Source organism: Ranitomeya variabilis, chromosome 3, assembly GCF_051348905.1.
Source record: "Ranitomeya variabilis isolate aRanVar5 chromosome 3, aRanVar5.hap1, whole genome shotgun sequence".
In the NCBI taxonomy this organism is placed as follows: domain Eukaryota; kingdom Metazoa; phylum Chordata; class Amphibia; order Anura; family Dendrobatidae; genus Ranitomeya; species Ranitomeya variabilis.
The window spans coordinates 550,953,116-550,970,718 of NC_135234.1; the positions used below are offsets into that span (position 1 = coordinate 550,953,116).

Below are 17,603 nucleotides of genomic sequence, written 5' to 3' on the forward strand. Positions count from 1 at the left end.
CAAATCCGCAAGAAAACCGCAGCAAAAACGCACAAGAAAACGCTGCGGAACCGCACAAAAAACCGCAGGTGCGTTTTCTGCCAGGAGAGACAGAATCCGCACCAGAAATTCCTAAGCCTAATCCACAACGTGTGCACATAGCCTTAGGCTACTTTCACACTAGCGTTAACTGCAGTACGTCGCAAATGCGTCGTTTTGCCGAAAATACGCATCCAGCAAAAGTTCTTGCTGGATACGTTTTTTCGTCATAGACTAACATTAGCGACGCATTTGCGACGCATTGCCAAACGTCGCGTCCGTTTTGTGACGCTTGGGCGTGTGGTAGCGGACCGTCGGGAGAAAAAAACGTTACATGTAACGTTTTTTGCTCCCGACGGTCCGCTTTTTCCGACCGCGCATGCGCGGCCGGAACTCCGCCCCCACCTCCCCGCACTTCCCCGCACCTCACAATGGGGCAGCGGATGCGTGGGAAAAATGCATCCGCTGCCCCTGTTGTGCGGCGGAGACCACGCTAGCGTCGGGAACCTCGGCCCGACGCACAGCGACGGGTTGTTCCCGACGCTAGTGTGAAAGTAGCCTTACTGTCTGTGTTGATATTTTTAGTTGTGCGTTTATTTATAATGGCTGAAAATATTTGACAATTTTTTTTTTCTTCTGCTTTAAAGCTGTATTCATGGTTCCGGCAGGCAAACTCGTAGTTTTTTATATGCCACGGATGCAGTGGACGCCATATTGACCATTCTAAAGTTGGGAAAGGTTGGAGAGGTCTATAATATTGGTGCCACCTTTGAAATATCTGTCACCCAGCTTGCTAAAGAACTAATCCAAATGGTGAGTTGTAGTAGTAGTAATGCCAGAGTTCAGTCTTAACTGTGAAACCCCTTTAAGGATAAGGCCACGTGGCGCAGCCATTGTTTAGCAAAAGTGCAGTTTTTGGGTATGTTCGCACAGTGATTTATTTTATTTTTTTTGCCGCCATTTATTTTTTCTGCATGGAAATCACAGTGTGGACAAAAAAAAAACACTACTTACATTACAGACTTTTTTGATGCTTTTTTGACTCACTCATTTGAATGAGAAAATAGCTCAGCTAAAGGCTGAATTAATTGATGTGGTGTCAAAAAAAGAAAGAAAAAAAAAAAGCGCTCCTTTTTTCAAAATCAGAGGAAACAATGCACTGAATGAACATTTAGAAATCTCATTTATTTAGCTGCAACTGTAAAGTGTAGTTTTTTTTTCTGTATGAAAAACACTCAAAGAATAAAGCAAAAACGTAATGTGAGAAACAAGCTCTTGCCATACAGCGGTGCTTTTTATTCAATGTTTGTCTTTATCCATGACAACAATACCAGGTAACATATTGGTCAATAGGAAAAGTAGCACTAAGTAGTGCAGCAGAACCCAAAAACAAGGGGAAACACCAAATCCATATCATATGCCAAAGAAAGAGAATAAAGGAGTATATAGGTATAAAAGATTACATTTTATTCATAATACCATAAAATAGAAAAGTACAAAATCAATAAGGTGCGCAAGGATAGAATAAGGAAGGACCCCCGGTGTGAGTGGCCGGCTCAATCAATAAATATCTGGGCAGAGAGCTTCTCAATATAGTATCTGTGCCAGTCAAACAAGTGAAAGATCACAACAAAGGCCCATTGGGCATAAAGAGCAGCGCTTACCAATATATATAGCAGGCAACAGACACCGGGTTGGATCCAAAATAGTCTTTATCCATGTAGTATTTTCAGTGGTTAGTAGGCAAAGAGGTGCTGTGATGGGTTTAGGCATGAGCTATAGATTTAGTGGTAAGATTTCAGATCTTCTCTTGTGAGATCAGGAAAGCTTCATTCCAAAGATTATTCTATCCCATTCTTGGTGCTAAATGTATAGTTCCTGCTCAGTGCGGTAATATGGCCGTGGGCACAGACACTCATTAGAAATGCCTTTTGTTTTTTTGCTTGCAGTAAATTGAAGCGCATTAAAAGGAATCTGTCAGCAGGTTTTTGCTATGTAACCGGAAGACAGCATGCTGTAGGGGTTAAAACACAGATTTCAGCAATGCCGCTCTTATCAAGCTCCTGCTGTTCTTTACAGGTAATAATTGTTTTAGCATCAGGAGCTTATCTTTGCTGGACTAGAGCAGCAAGCCTTGTAGGCTGACTCCACCCCCTTCTGTGATAAGCAGCTCACTGTCTATAGCCATTGTATACACAGAGCCTGGTGTGGGCGGGGTTTGCTTTCTCAGCTCTGCTGTTCTGCTAAATCTAAACACTCTGATTCCATCAGAATGGCTGCTCCTAGTAATCTAAGTGATACATTGCTGGATTCAGCTTCTCTTTGCCTGCATCAGGCTGCTCTTAGATGAGGTAGAAAAAAACCTACTGACAGATTCCCTTTAAGCAGTTTCAGACTACCATATAGCTTCTTTATTAAAGAATGTTGAGATTTTCATTTCCACCTCTTTGGTCTCCGTGCAAACATTGCCTATTACTGCCAAGCTGTTCATAATAAAATAGTCTATGGTTATGGATGGAACGGCATTAGACAGGTGTCCACTTCCCATGACTACGCTACTTTGCAGATGTGTGACTACTTTGGTATGTTCTCTGTAATGGAAGAAAATTTCTTCAAAACCGTTTCTGTTGTACTTTTCTGTTTTTAAGATCCAAAATACATCCTCCGACACCGAAACGGAACTTTGGATGGATTATGTTAATGACAGGTAATATCATGCACATTTACCATCTCTGTACCTGCACATAAAATATAACAGTCCATCGTCTTCTACTAATAGTTACGTTTAATCCAACATGTGATTGTGCCCCCAATTGTCAGCACTGAGCAGGGACCCTTCCCTGCAGGACATGACCGCACCACATTCAGCCCTTTCTTGGCTAGCTTTGCCTATTGAATGGGATGGAGCTGGAGTACGAGGTCCATCCACATGGTAACATGGAGAGCCTGAAGAGTTCATACGTGCACAGAAAGCCTGGAGATGAGGCTGGTCACCGGCATAGACAGATGAAATCCAGCAGCAGAGTATTCCATATATAATGTAGGACTTCTTCTACTAGAGGTTACAGGGAACAACCCCGAACAGAAAGAGGCTGCATTCACTTGTCCATGTTTCACGGTCCGTATCTGCTGCTGGTTTCCAGACCTGAGCTCTAGAGTCTCCTATATTATGATGCTGATGAGATCAGATCAAGAGAAGTGCGTCCGTACACGGACATGGGAATGCAATCTGATCTACTCGTAAGAGGATGATATTCAAATCGTTGTAGCCGGATTGTTCGGCTTATCCATTTAATTGAAATTTTACGTAAAATAAACATTGGATTCTTTACGGCCGTATGGACAATGAGAGTGGTCTCTCTGGTGCTGCCATGAATTGGCGTCCCACATGACCTTTGAGATCCTTCACAATCTTCTCAATTGATAGCATGTCTCAAAGAGGTACAAGAAACATGTTACAATTGTCTTAAGTGGACCCAAACTATAGTTTGTGCTTTTTATATGCATTGAGTGGGAAAGACCATCGCACACCCTTTGTAACCACTTTTGGAGTTGCCTATTTTACCTACTTACATGTAAACCATCTACCAGGAGGCATAAGAGAGGACTCTTGTAACCTGAGACTTTGGAAATTCTTCTTTCATAAAAAATGCTACCTTTTATCCAGGGAAGGAAATTATATCTGCATATCACATAAATATTCTGGCTGGCTTAGATCCTGAAATACAGTCGATCTGCCCCTTTCACTGCCGTAGTCACATGCTGACGGAGGAAATGACTGTGTTGAGCACACCAGGTGATGTGGCTCCTGTGCTGATACACGTGACATTAATACGTCGCATAACTTCATGTTTACAGCTGATAGGTCCCAGTATAATGGCCTATCTTTATGATAAGCTACCGAGATCGGGTTAATGGGGGCCAACTCTCAGCATCAGCTGTTTACAGACCAGGTTACACTGGTCCCTGTAGCTGCACATCCTGTTAATAGCAGCTGAGCTGGGTATTTTGGCACTGTCCCATTCACTTCTATGTGAGGCGTGGCAAGATGTGCTGGGCACACAGAGCAATGGAAATAATGAAGCGGTAGCCACGGCCTCTTCAAACAAATGTTCAAGGGTGCTGAGATCCAAACACCATCAATCATACAGTAATGGCCTTTTGAATGGCTAGCCAACAAAATCAGCCGATATATGCTGTCCACGCTCCCTCCAGGGTTTAACGAAAATACAGTTTGAAGAGACAGATTAGTCCGGCGAGCGCCCATAGCCTGTCCCAGCTGGCTTCTCCTTGCACCTCTCCCAGTGATCGTCAGGTTTCTCTCATGTGTTTACATCCCCAAGAGCACCGTTGGGAAAAGCCGGCTGAGGGCGCTCCAAAATTATAGTCTCAGCTCTGTTTATCATATATTTAATACGTTCTATTTTCTGTGAAACACCAGAGTGTAACAGCAAGGCATACTTGTCTGCAATCGTGCAGCCAGTAGTTCGCACAGCATGAATCCACTGGTAGTTCCCTTCAATATGTACGCATAGCATATAAAATAAATGTCTACACATGCCCTGTAACCCAAATGTTCCTGATCTTAGGCGTTTTTACCTTTTTCTTCTACAGACCTGTCAATGATCTTCGTTATTTGATGAAGTGTGAAAAAATGAATACTCTGGGATGGAGACCAAAAGTGGAGTGGAAAGAAGGCATCGAAAGGACAAGTATGCTGTATACTATCTTCATGGAGAAAGTTTCAGAATTTGCATTGCACTGAATCTCAGCCATTGATTATCATAATTCTGTTGTTCAAGCAGTTTTCTCATCTTGTAAAGTTTTGGCGTGTCTCATGGATATGCTATCACTTTATGATTCCTGCGGTTTGACCTCTCAGATCCTACAGGTAATGAAAATGAAGGGTAGAAAGTTCTGTGTCACCTTCTAATTGCTCCCTGCAATGCTTCTGATCAGCCTCATTCACTTGCCAGGCTGTAAAGGCGCCACTGTGCAGAGGACACTAGTGAATGGGGCAGAGCTTTACAGCAGCAATGTGTCCCCTTTGTTCGCAAGATCGGTAGGACTGTCAGAGGGCAGACAGCCCTGGTCATAGGGCATGGTATGTCATCACTGTGGGGGATGGAAACATTTCTTTATTGTGGGCTTTAGGCTAATTTCACACTAGCGTTTTTTTGAATCCGTCGCAATCTGACATTTTGGGCAAAAAACGGATCCTGCAAATGTGCCCGCAGGATGCGTTTTTTGCCCATAGACTTGTATTAGCGACAGATCGCGACAGATGGCTACACGTCGCATCCGTCGTGCAACGGATCCGTCGTGTTTTGGCGGTCTGTCAGCACGGAAGAACGTTCAAGTGAACGTTTTTTTGTCCGTCGCGTCCGCTATTTTCTACCGTGCATGCGTGGCCGGAACTCCGCCCCCTCATCGCCGGACTTCAGAATGGGCAGCGGATGCATTGAAAAACTGCATCCGCTGCCCATGTCGTGCACAAATTTCACAACCGCGTCAGTACGTCGACCCGACGCATAGCGATGGACCTGTACCGACGCAAGTAGCCTTATTTTGTTACTACTTTGTTCCAAACCCAAACTCAGAATTCACTAAACAACATATGGGATTGTTCACACTCCTCTAGAAAACCTGGATGTTGGATTGTGAACATCTGATGACTACTAACTGGGGGTAAGATTTAGACGTTTCAGATGAGCGTAGGAAAAATTGCCCAATTTTCATCTGTATTTGGGATAATTTACAACCACATTGTGATCCATATTCCATCTGTATGCAGTGTGTCCATTTATAACATCCATATGTATTTCTCAACAGTTAAAAATGTACACCATGAAATACCCATGTTAATATTGGTAATGTACCCATAAAAATCAGCTGCTACACACATGATCCATATTGGATCAGTTCGTGTTTTTTTTGTGCATTCATAGACTTGAATTAGCGAGTCTCATCTGAAATACAGAAGAGAATAGTGCATGCTGTTTTTTTCCCCACCCAGTATATGTAAAAAAGAACCCTATAGGATTACATTGGTCCTTGTTACATGCATATTTCTGTATAATCGGCTCGTCTGCCCGAGTCCCGGGTGGGGGAGCCTATTGGATTGGGACGCATTCATCCCAGCACCACATTTCCAATAACGACTTACTGGTAGCTTTCATTTTTATCACCACAGGAGTTTTAATTTCTCCTGAAGATTTTATTACTTTTGCCATCAAACCAAATGCAGCTGATATTGTCAATGACGCTGATGTAATATTCCTTTCACTGCCATAACGATTTTTCTTACTTTTGACAAACACAAAAGCTTAATTAGAAAATGATTAAAAAATTTTTTAAAAATAGTATCCATATTTTTTCTAAAGATGGCACCAAGTCCTTCACAATCGTAACTAACCGTTTGTGAGAAATGCATAAAAATGTGGTTTATAGCTAAACGTCTGACCCCAGCAAACGATGAGGCGCCAATGCCTGCGTCTATATGTGCATATCTCCTTGGGGGCGCTGGAGGGGGCTATGCCTCAGTTTATTATTTTTACTCAGTCCATGCTTAAAAGAATATATTTTACTGTTGGGCAACTCATTTAACTTCCCAATTAAGCCGGCTGTCAATCGGCATGACACCAGTAGTGCCGCCCTGTCAACAGGGAGAGAAAGTGCTGCCCTTTTGACCGGGTACAGCAGCCAGGTAGTTGCTTCTGATGGCGACTACATGCCTTTTTTTTTCTAAAGTCCTGGATATCCTCTGTAATTGATGCTAAATGTTTGGTTATGCAGTAGCAATGAGCGAGTGTGCTGGGATAGGGTGTTATCCGAGCATGCTTGGGTGCTAACTGAGTGACTTCAGCGTGTACGAAAAATAAAGTGCAAGTCCTCGCGGCTGTTCGACAGTTGCACTATACGCAGGTATTGCCTGTTTGTTAGGCAATCCCTGCATGTGTTGTGGCTGTCGAACAGCCGCGAGACATGCAGCCGTGGGGACGCGAACATATTATTCGAGCACGCCGGTGTCGCTCGGTTAGCACCAGCATTCTCAGATAACGCCTTATCCCAGCACATTATCTCATCACTATAATGCAGTATTGCTATGTATCGGAGTAGGATATGGGAACATAGGATTGCAGACTTCTCTTCTTGCTAAAAAAAGACATTTGCCCTAAGAGGGAACAGCACCATACAATACAGTATGTGTACACTAGTGCTTTTACTTCTGAACTCACATGTTGTGGCCTAACACAGATCTGCCTGCATGCGAGTAAATAAAATACTTCTAGCTGGAGAATATACTGGTAAATATGACAAGATATGTTGAAAATATTCAGCTTTGTTTTAAAAAGATGCAATTGTAATAAATGAGAAAAAAATAATTTTGTAATGATGGAAAGAAAAGCTGTTCTATACTCTTGGAGGAAGAAATGCTAGCAACAGTGTGAAACGGCGGTCGCCATATGATTAGTCTGCATGTGCACTCAGTGTCCGCGTCACGTGTCTGGGGAATAAAGGCAGCATGGGATTCCACTTCCAAAAAATATTTTTTCCCTAGGTTGTGGCTCCCCCTCACACTCTTTAGCCCTAGCATCCATATTTCTTCAATGTATGTGTTATATATATGGCCTGGGCCCAACTGTCCCTGGTTGTGGAACAGGCCAAATCCCCTCGTTACGTATCATCCATCTTGTTCTTTCATTATGTGTAACACACATGCGTTTAGAACATGACTGACACTGTTGAGTGGGCATTCTCTGTCTAGCTATACATGCATGACATGTGCTGCGATGTACAAGAGGTGGAGGTCAGCCTTGTGTCACCTGTAACGCATAATTACACTTGAGATTGGGCCATGATTCACATATAGTTGCTTATTTTTTTTGCTGTGGTAGCGCTTTAGGCTGGAACAGTTTTTAGCGTGGCTTTCCAGGCTTCAATTATACGTCTGATTCATCATTATGACTCTATTCAACCAATGGATTTAAAAAGACTATACACCAATGTTAAAATGCCAAGTTTTCTTCATGTAAATAAATCCTGCCATGAAGAATGATTTCAGAACTTTTTCCACCTTTGTCACCCATAATTTGCACAAATCCATTGAAAAACAAGCTGAAATTAATTTGGGGGGGGGGGATAGCAAAACTAAAAAAGTGGTTGCATAAGTGTGAACACCCTTTTATAATTGGGGATGTGATTGTGTAAAGAATTAATCATATAAACTCATGGTAAATAGTAGTGAGTACACAGCTGCCATCATTACCTTCAATTATAATTGACAGTGATTCATATAAAGTTTGGCTGTTCTAGTAATTTTTCTGACATTTTCTTAGTTGAATTTTATGACAAAAAACATAGTCTGTAAACAAATTACAACACAGCAAAAGCATCTGATTATTAAAAGTTATCAGTCAAGGGACAGGAAACATTGTTTATAAGGTACTAGATAGATATACCATAGAACATTGTGAAGATAATCAAGAAGTGGCTTAAATTTGACTCAACAGTGACATTACTTAGAACAGGAAATCCCTCAAAAATTGATGAATAGACAAATAGGGAAGCTGCCAAGAGGCCTTCAGCAACTTTGAGGGAGCGGCAGGAATTTCTGGCAGGGACTGGTTGTGTACTGCATGTGACAACAATCTCCTATATTCTCTATGTCTGGCCTGTGGTGTATGGTGGCAAGATGGAAGTTTTTTTCTTACTATGTTTTGACAAAACCTTCATCAAGCTACAAATTCACAAGGGGTGTTTAGTGCAAAACCAACTTTGTACATCACCAATAGAACAACATACCAACAGTGCATCATGGTGGAGGCCGCATTGTGCTTTGGGGCTGTTTTTCGCTATTTGGAACTGGGGCTTCAGTCAAGGTGGAAGGAATTACAAACCATTCCAAATATCAGTAATTTATGTATCAAAACCTTCAGGCCACTGCTAAAAAGCTGAAGAGGAATTTCACCTTTCCACAAGATAATGACCCTAAGCGTATCTCCAAATCAACAAAAGAATGGCTTCACCAGTTTTGGAATGGCTCACCCAGATCCCAGACCTGAATCCAGCTGAAAATCTGTGCGTGACTGAAGAGGTTGTACATTAGAGATGGCTTCTCAATCTGACAGATTTGGAGTATTGCTGTAGGGAACAGTGAGCAGAGATTGACAATTCTAGGTGTACCATGCTCATGGCATCCAGTCTGTTCGTAATTATGCAACCACATAATTTTAGTTTAATTTTCTTTTTTCCACCTGAAAAGATTTGTTTATTTTCAATTGAATTGCACAGATTATAGGGGACATTAAAGGTGGAGAAAGTTTTGAAATGTTCCTTCTTTCTGTGTTTTTTTTGTACATGACAAAAATCTGGTATTTGAACAAAGGTGTGTAGACTTTTTATATCCACTGTAGATCCCCGTCATAAAGAAAGTAGAAATCTGTTACAATCATGATGGTTTACTGTGGCATCTCCTTTTACCAGATGATTGCGTAATTGCATTTACACACAACAATCTTCTGATCTTGCGATCAACATGGTTAATACACCTGAAGGCACTCTATCGAGAGTCCTACTATGTAAAGTGTTTACTTGTTGGGACAATTGTCATTGATTGAACAGCGAATCCTATACATTGTTGAAGTAGGAAGTCTTTGCATTGTTTTGGCTGCTATCAGGGAAGCGATGGTCTAGGATTGTGGGTGTATCACTGAGTATTGATGAAGCTGTGATCCGTCAGGGGTTTCTGTAGGCCGAGTGACAATGCGGTTAGGAGCTGGGCATATTGGCGCTCACCCAACTGAATAGACTGTAAGAAAGCAATAATTTAGACTGGCTTGTGATTTTATTCTAGGTGAAGTTAATAAAAGAAATATTTTGTGTGGTATATAATTATTAAATGTCAGATCTGTTAACTTTTTATTTTTTTTCCCTTTCATTTTAGTTCAGTGGTATAAAACCAATTTCCACAACTGGAAGAATGCAGGGAGTGCATTAGAGCCATTTGGTTGCCAAGCATAGCTATTAATGAGTGGAGCATTTGGGGAACACAAACTGTTTAGTTCTCCAGTTTCTACCTCTGAAGAAGACATGACGAGAAATACATGGAATTGAAGTGATGGCACGTTCCAAGTTACAATATGAATTGTAGAACGGTTACATCTGAATGTTTGACTACTGTGCAATTAAAGGATAACTGAACTTAAAAAAAAAACAAAAAAAAACATTTTGATCATGGGGGTCCAGGTGCTGAGACTCAGCCTAACGCTCCTCTGCTTGTACACGAAGGATAATTCCATAGACTTTGCAGCTTAGCTCACCTTTAGTGTGTAAGGAGAGCAGCGCTTGGCTGAGCACTCCTACCCTTACACTTTGGAAATCCGTGGGGGTATGAGGAGCTACACCTCCACTGATCAAAACCTCTATTATGTCCAAAGGCTTAAGTGCAATTATAATTTAAAGGGGTCCCAACTCTGCTATCAACCACCAGTTCATAACTTGTTAGCGATGAAATGGCTATCTGTGGCAGCCCCATAGGCAATGAAAGCAGCGATCAGGCACATGCTCGGCATTCACTCTTCTAAGAGGTCATTTCAGAACCTTCATCAGAGAATTGGTGGGGTTACCAGCAGTCAGACTCCCTGTGTTCAGCAGGTTATTACCTACCATGTAGCCCGCTGATAACTTACTGAGCGGGGACAAACCCTTTACGTTTGTGTGGTATAATGTTTTGCCATTGGTAACCTCTAATGCTTCAGAGAAGTGTATAGGGGTCAGGGTGCACCAGACTACTCAACGCCCAACATGCGAGTCTTTCTTGCGTTGAGCAGCTACAAGGCAGCAGGCATGTTAAAGGAGTTTTCCCACAAAGTACATATTAATTAACAGATCTTGGAATAATAATTTCCACAATTGGATGGGTTAAAAAAATGTCCCTGTGCCGAGATAATCTTATAAATGTGCCCCTGCTGTGTCCTGTGTAATGTCTGTGTCTGACCATACAGGAACATTAAAATTAACTTTGTTCTTGGGAAAACCCCTTTAATGGTCCATTTATTGGCCCGCCCAAACATAGCCGCAAATTCTGGATGAAATGTCAAAACGCTAGTTCGTTTTGTGATTGGATTTTTCATGCTGCCATAATCTTTATTAGCAGCACATTGCCCCCATGCAAACAGGGTTGTGGTGCGATATCAAGATAATGTGTTCTGCTCTCATCAGTATTCAGCGGCCTGCATAAACGGGCTAATAAACAAGTGCCGATCGATGTGTATATAGTCGATCCGCGCTCGTTAACGGGCCTGTCTAAGTGGATCTTAAGGAACATTCACTTAGATGTGCTCTGTGTTTCTGAAATAAAGCTTTGAAGCCGTGATTATCCTCGGGGGGAGCTCATGCACCTTATAAATGTGTGTTGGTGTGACTGGCTTCTAGGTGTATAGTCAGATTTTCTAGGTCTGAAGGTATGACTGTGACAGTGTGTATAATTCTACCGACCTCTAGGACCATGTCCTCTTTGCACCCTAGTGGGAGAGTTAACTAGATTGTTTAGTTATTACACGTTCTGAATTATATGAAGGGAATTTTTTTAGGGTAATGTACAATTTGCACAAATCTTTCCAGTGTTTATAGAATGGACTGTTAGTTTTTTTTGCTTTTTTTGTCCCAGACATCACACAGTGCTCATTATATTTCATCTTCAGATCTTACGAATGGTCTGTGTCCTGTGTACCATACGGACAGCACAAGGACCAATGCAAGTCAATGTGGTAGTTCACATTAATGTTTTTACACATGTACCTATGGTCTACATGTAAAAAATCGCAACATGCACTACTTTGATTCCAGATTAGACTCGCCCATTATAAGTTAATGGGTGTGCAAAAAACTTGCCATCTGTATGTCTTGTGTTTTCCACAGTTCCCTTACAATTATGAAGATAGGAAACTGCATTCGACCTCTGATTATGTAACGGTTCATGTAAAAAACGAACCCACGGATTACACAGACGAAAAACTGTCATCTTCTGGAAGAAATTCAGACGAGTTTGCATTCCCTCATCTGAACCTGGCCTTATTGTATGCAATTTATGGAAGTGGAGGCTCCTGCGCCGGCCCCGTACATGCGAGTGAAAACCTGCACCTACGTGTACTAACTGTAGCACAGGGGAGACACTTTCCTCTATACTAGGTCCATTCTGAACAAAAAAAGGCAATATGAGATTTTTAATTGTAAAATAATTTTGTATTATATGCTGAATAAATCCACCTTTTGTAAGTAATAAATATGGTATGTTTTACATGATTCTGTTTGTTTTCTTACCCTTTGGTGTAATGTTCGTCCATATTATGAGCCTCCATAGTCAGTCTACACTCTTAGGCTACGTTCAGATTGCGTTAGTGCAATCCGTTTAGCGCGAGCGCTAGCGGATTGCGCTAACGCAATGTCTTTTTCGGGGCCGCGTTCAGGGGTCGCGTTAACGTCCCCACTCTCGCAGATCCCTGATCTGCGAGAGCGGGGAACGGACCTCTGGCGCGCCGCGGACGCTGCAAGCAGCGTCCGAGGCGCGCTACAAAAGACCGGCACATCGCTAGCGCGTGCCGAAAATGACACGCGCTAGCAATGCGCTCTAACATTGCCGGCAATGGGAGCGCTAACGGACGCGGTGCACGGCGTTAATTTCGCCGTGCAACGCTGTCCGTTAGCGCTATCCCATTAACGCAATGGGAACCTAGCCTTAGAATACAGCATTGTTCTTCAGGGTTTCGGCTGGGAAATCCTCTTAGATTGATGTCTAACAGACATTGTTGAAGGTGAAGTGCCCTCCATGAGTCTTTTCTCGTGCAGTTTTCTACACCTATTCGGTACATTCAGTTACATGTGTTTTTGAGAGCATTTTTCTTTCACATGTGTTTTTAACCTGCTTTTGACTTTTTTTTAGCTGTTTTAAGTAAAGTTGCCTCTTTTTTTTATTCTTCCTGGTATTTGGCTTTGACAACTTTTTTCATACAGTCATGCATGCAAATTTTAATCGGTAAATTGCAGAACTGCTTGTTTTTACAATCACTACCTGTTAGTATCCGTCTATGAGGATGGGAAAATGTCTATTTGCTTCATTGAACTCACTTAATAAACTGATCATTATGGAACTGCAGTAAAGAAGGGAATACAGCCTGTTCGGTAGAGGCTTCCGTCGCCTACAGAGGTCTGGTGATTTATCTAACAGCCGTCATAACCAATACATCACCTGCAAATAATTAAACATCTAGAAATTACAGTAAATTCAGAAAGAAGGGTATAAGCCAAGACCTGTCAAGAATGCAACATAACATTACCAATCCCAAAAATTCATGTATAAAACTGATTATTCCTAATTAAAGAATATCTAATTTTATTACGTACACAAAAACAAGAAAAATATAATGGAAAGTTGTACAAATTGACGAGCAAAAAATGGTTGGTAACTCAGAACTTCCAAAGTACATCCCTCATACTGGAGAATACATACCGTAATTAATAAAAATGTCAAAACTACACAAAAAGGCCTAAATATTGCACAGCGCGTCAAAGAAGGAGCATATTGAGAGAGAAGGAGGAGTGAAGGGACAAGGAAAGTCAAAAGTTTAGGCCAGGGTCAAACGAGCGTATAGTAGGGCCGTGTGTTAGCTGAAGTTTTATCAAATAACCCTCGGCCCAATGATATTCTTTGGGGCAGATCAGATCTGTGATTATTCAGCATGATTGAACTATCGCAGCGAGACTCTGCTCACTCGCACTCATACAAGTCTATGGGTGCGTGTGAAACATCGGACTGCACTCGAATATTATCCCAGTGCACTCCAATATATGCGGAGGCCGGCAATAAAGGAGATGGAGCAATTACTTACTCTGTCTCCTCCTCACCAGTGCTGCAAGTCTCTGATGTGAGCTGATCGGAGCACAAAAGAAGTGACCGCAAACCATTATAACATCAAGAACATATGTCAAAGCCTGCATGAAGGAGAGACAATGAAGTAAAAGTCAAACCACACCAGAGGTCCCACTACGTCTGGCTCACATTTGCAGAATGCACTTTACTGGGCAAAGAGACCGGCTAAAAAAAAGTAATCGTGGTGGCAGGATAGTAGGCACCTACCCATGTGGGAATTATAATGTTTGTCTGTTCACACTAACCCAAGTAGGGATTTCTCTTTCAATTTTTCCTTCACAATTCCACTAATTATTTCAACTGTGGATCCAGGATTCAAGAAGTATCGTTTCTCCTTGTGAAGAGTGACATGTTAAGCATGTCGAGATGAGGAGATTTAAAGCCGCAATGCTCCTCTGGGAAAAATGCAAATTGTCTCTTCAGAGAAGAAGAGGACTAGAACTCTAGTGCCACCTATTGGAAGTAGCAATCCTAACAGTCAATGTCGACCCTTTAACGAGCCTTGTCACACGACTTAGGATAAGAGCCAAACCAGAATCTCAATTTGCAGACATTGTGTTTTGGGGTACTGCCCCTCGTCAGTGCAAAGTGGAGATCTGGTTTGGCTGTGTGAGAGGCGTCTGACCGGGATCCAAGAAGTATCGTTTCTCCTTGCGGAGAGTGACATGTTAAGCATGTCGAGGTAAGGAGAATTAAAGCTGCAATGCTCCTCTGGGAAATATGCAAATTGTCTCTTCAGAGAGGAAGAGGACTAGAACTCTAGTGCCACCTATTGGAAGTAGCAATCCTAACAGTCAGTGTCGACCCTTTAACGAGCCTTGTCACATCTCCACTTTGCACTGACGATGGGCAGTACCCCAAAACACAGTGTCTGCAAATTGAAATTCTGGTTTGGCTGGTATCCTAAGTCATGTGACAAGGCTCGTTAAAGGGTTGACATTGACTGTGTTGAGTCCTTCTCCGTCCCTGGCTTCCTGGATGGGATCCAAATAAATAACACGCAGCACAAAGGTTGTGTGTTCATAGACAGGGATAGCCCTGGAGCCCGTCTGACTCACTGGGCTCTACCCCCTCCTTTTTATAGCAAAAAGTTAAACATTTTACAGACATGCGTACAAGCGCTCATATTTCACATCCTTTTACAAAAACAGTCTATACTAGAGATAAGGTACAGCTTCTAGTATGTAGGTAAAAGGTTACAACACAGAAGGAATGCGTCCATAAAAGGAAATGTCAATTTTGCTTAAGTTTCCTGATATAAGCCAGATGTCTCAGGAGAAAGACACAATGGATTCTTTCAGTCTGATCTCCACAATTCCCCCCTTTGACATATTCTTTTATTTTTATTACCACAGGGCCAAAGACAAAGCCTTTATTTTTGGTATTACACATGTACATGCTTGTATTCAATAAGAGAATCAAATCTAGTATTAATTCTTCCGTTTAACTCTCGCAACCTTTTCTTTGTTTTGCAATAAGTTTGTTCATTCTTTTTTTCTTTATACGGCAGTATAATGTATCCATGATGCCTTTCCTTCAAGCTTGACTGATGTAGGTGTTGTCAACAGGACTTGGAAGGGTCCGTCAAATCTTGGTTCAAGAGCCTTTCTGATGTGTCTTTTTACATAGACTTGATCACCTGGTTCCAACTTGTGACTTCCTTCAATGTTGTCAGGATCTGGAAGGGAAGCAAAAACTTGTGCATGCACCTTAGTTAATTGTTTCTGAAGATTTTGTACATAAGAAGTCAATGACTCAATATTTAACACAAGTTGCTGTGGAAAATAACATCCTAAATTGGCAGTCCTACCAAACAAAATTTCATATGGAGACAGTTTAGTCTTACCCCTTGGGGTATTGCGTATTGAGTAAAGGGCCAGTGGAAGGCATTCTGTCCAAGGCTTTCCTGTTTCAGCCATGGCTTTCTGTATTTTTAATTTTAAAGTTCCATTCATGCGTTCCACCTTACCAGAACTTTGAGGATGGTACGGAGTGTGTAACTGACTTTCAACACCCAACATTTTCAGTACATTTTGAAATATTTCTCCAGTGAAATGAGTACCCCTATCTGACTCGATCACTTCAGGGAGACCGTAACGGGGTATCAGTTCGGCAACTAGCTTTACAGCAGTGTTTTTAGCTGAAGCCTTCCGAACTGGATAGGCCTCTGGCCACCCCGAGAACATGTCCACACATACCAACACATACTCATACCCATTACTTTTTGGCAGCTGGATAAAGTCTATTTGTAATCGCTGAAACGGATAGAGAGGTCGGACGTGGTGCTTCATAGGGGTCTTTGTTGTCTGTCCGGGATTATGTGCCAGGCATATAGCGCATGCAGCACAATAGTCTCTTGCATAGTTGCCAAAACCTGGAGCCAACCAGACTTGCTTTGCCAGTAGTGTCATTGCATTTGCAGACACATGAGTAGGGTGGTGCAGTCCACCAACTACAATCGGGTACCAGGCTCTAGGTAGACATATTAGTCCATCTTTCTTCCAAATTCCTGCTTGTTCTTCTGCCCCTTCCTTTTTCCATCTATCCCTCTCCTCTTCTCCTGCATCTTCCTGTGCTTGTCTCAGTCTATCTTCAGTATTTTCTGTGAGGTTTACAGTATGAACCTGTCGTAAGGGTTTGACTGCCGCTGCTTTGGCTGCTTTATCAGCCCTATCATTTCCCCTAGATTCCCTAGTGTCGAGTCTCACATGTGCAGCTACCTTAATTACTGCTACTTCTTTTGTTTCTTGTGCAGCCTCTAAGATCTGTTTGATCAAAGAAGCATGTTTTACAGGTTGTCCTGATGCTGTCATGTAACCTCTAGCTCTCCAGATTACTCCAAAATCAAACACAATACCATGTGCATACCTAGAATCAGTGTATATATTAACTGTCTGATTCTCAGCTATTTTTAGCGCTTCAATCAATGCTGTTAGTTCTGCTTCTTGTGCAGACTGTTTCGGTGGAAGTGGTTCTGCTTTGAGAGTTTCAGATTCTGACACAACTGCATACCCTGTATGAAAGTTACCTGTGTCATCTGCAAACCTACTACCGTCTATAAACAGCTCTAAATCTGGATTTTGAAGTGGTGTTTCGGATACATTGGGTAAGCCTGCTGTTTCTTGTAAAATGAGCTCTGTACAATCATGTGTGTCTGTAGTGAAAAAATTTGCGTGTGGATCAGTGTCCTTATTCCCCCCTTCAGACTCGAGAGGTAGCAGTGTTGCTAAATTAAGAGTCTGAAGCCTTGCAAATGTGATAGTAGAGGGGAGCAGCAAAGAACACTGTAGCCGCAAATGTCTGGCCATGGAAATGTGTTTTGGTTGGACCTGGTTTAATATCCCATAAACATCATGCGTAGTTTGAACTGTGAGTGGATACTCTAGGACAATTTCTGATGCTTTGTCCAACAATAGTGAGACAGCAACAACTACACGTACACAGGTTGGCGCTGCTCTAGCTACGGGATCTAACCTTGCTGAAAGATATGCAATTGGTCTTTGTTTCCCTGCATGCTTCTGGGTAAGAACTCCTGTAGCATGAGAATCAACTTCTGCCGCCATAAGCTGAAATGGTTTGGTGTAGTCTGGTAGCCCTAACGCTGGAGCTGAAACAAGGGCATCTTTTAATTGTTGGAACGAAATCTGACCTTCTT

At 42.1% G+C, this 17,603-nt stretch overlaps 1 protein-coding gene across 1 annotated transcript in view; it reads left to right on the top strand.

Annotated features, from left to right (window-relative positions):
• Positions 1-12,324, top strand: part of TGDS (TDP-glucose 4,6-dehydratase) — a 49,610-nt gene extending 37,286 nt beyond the window's left edge. The window contains exons 9-12 of the mRNA XM_077297168.1: positions 666-831; positions 2,667-2,725; positions 4,633-4,730; positions 9,965-12,324. Of these exons, the coding sequence (XP_077153283.1) occupies positions 666-831; positions 2,667-2,725; positions 4,633-4,730; positions 9,965-10,041 (400 nt within the window). The 3' untranslated portion in view covers positions 10,042-12,324. The remainder of the gene's footprint in view (positions 1-665; positions 832-2,666; positions 2,726-4,632; positions 4,731-9,964) is intronic.
• The last annotated feature ends 5,279 nt before the right edge of the window (positions 12,325-17,603 follow it).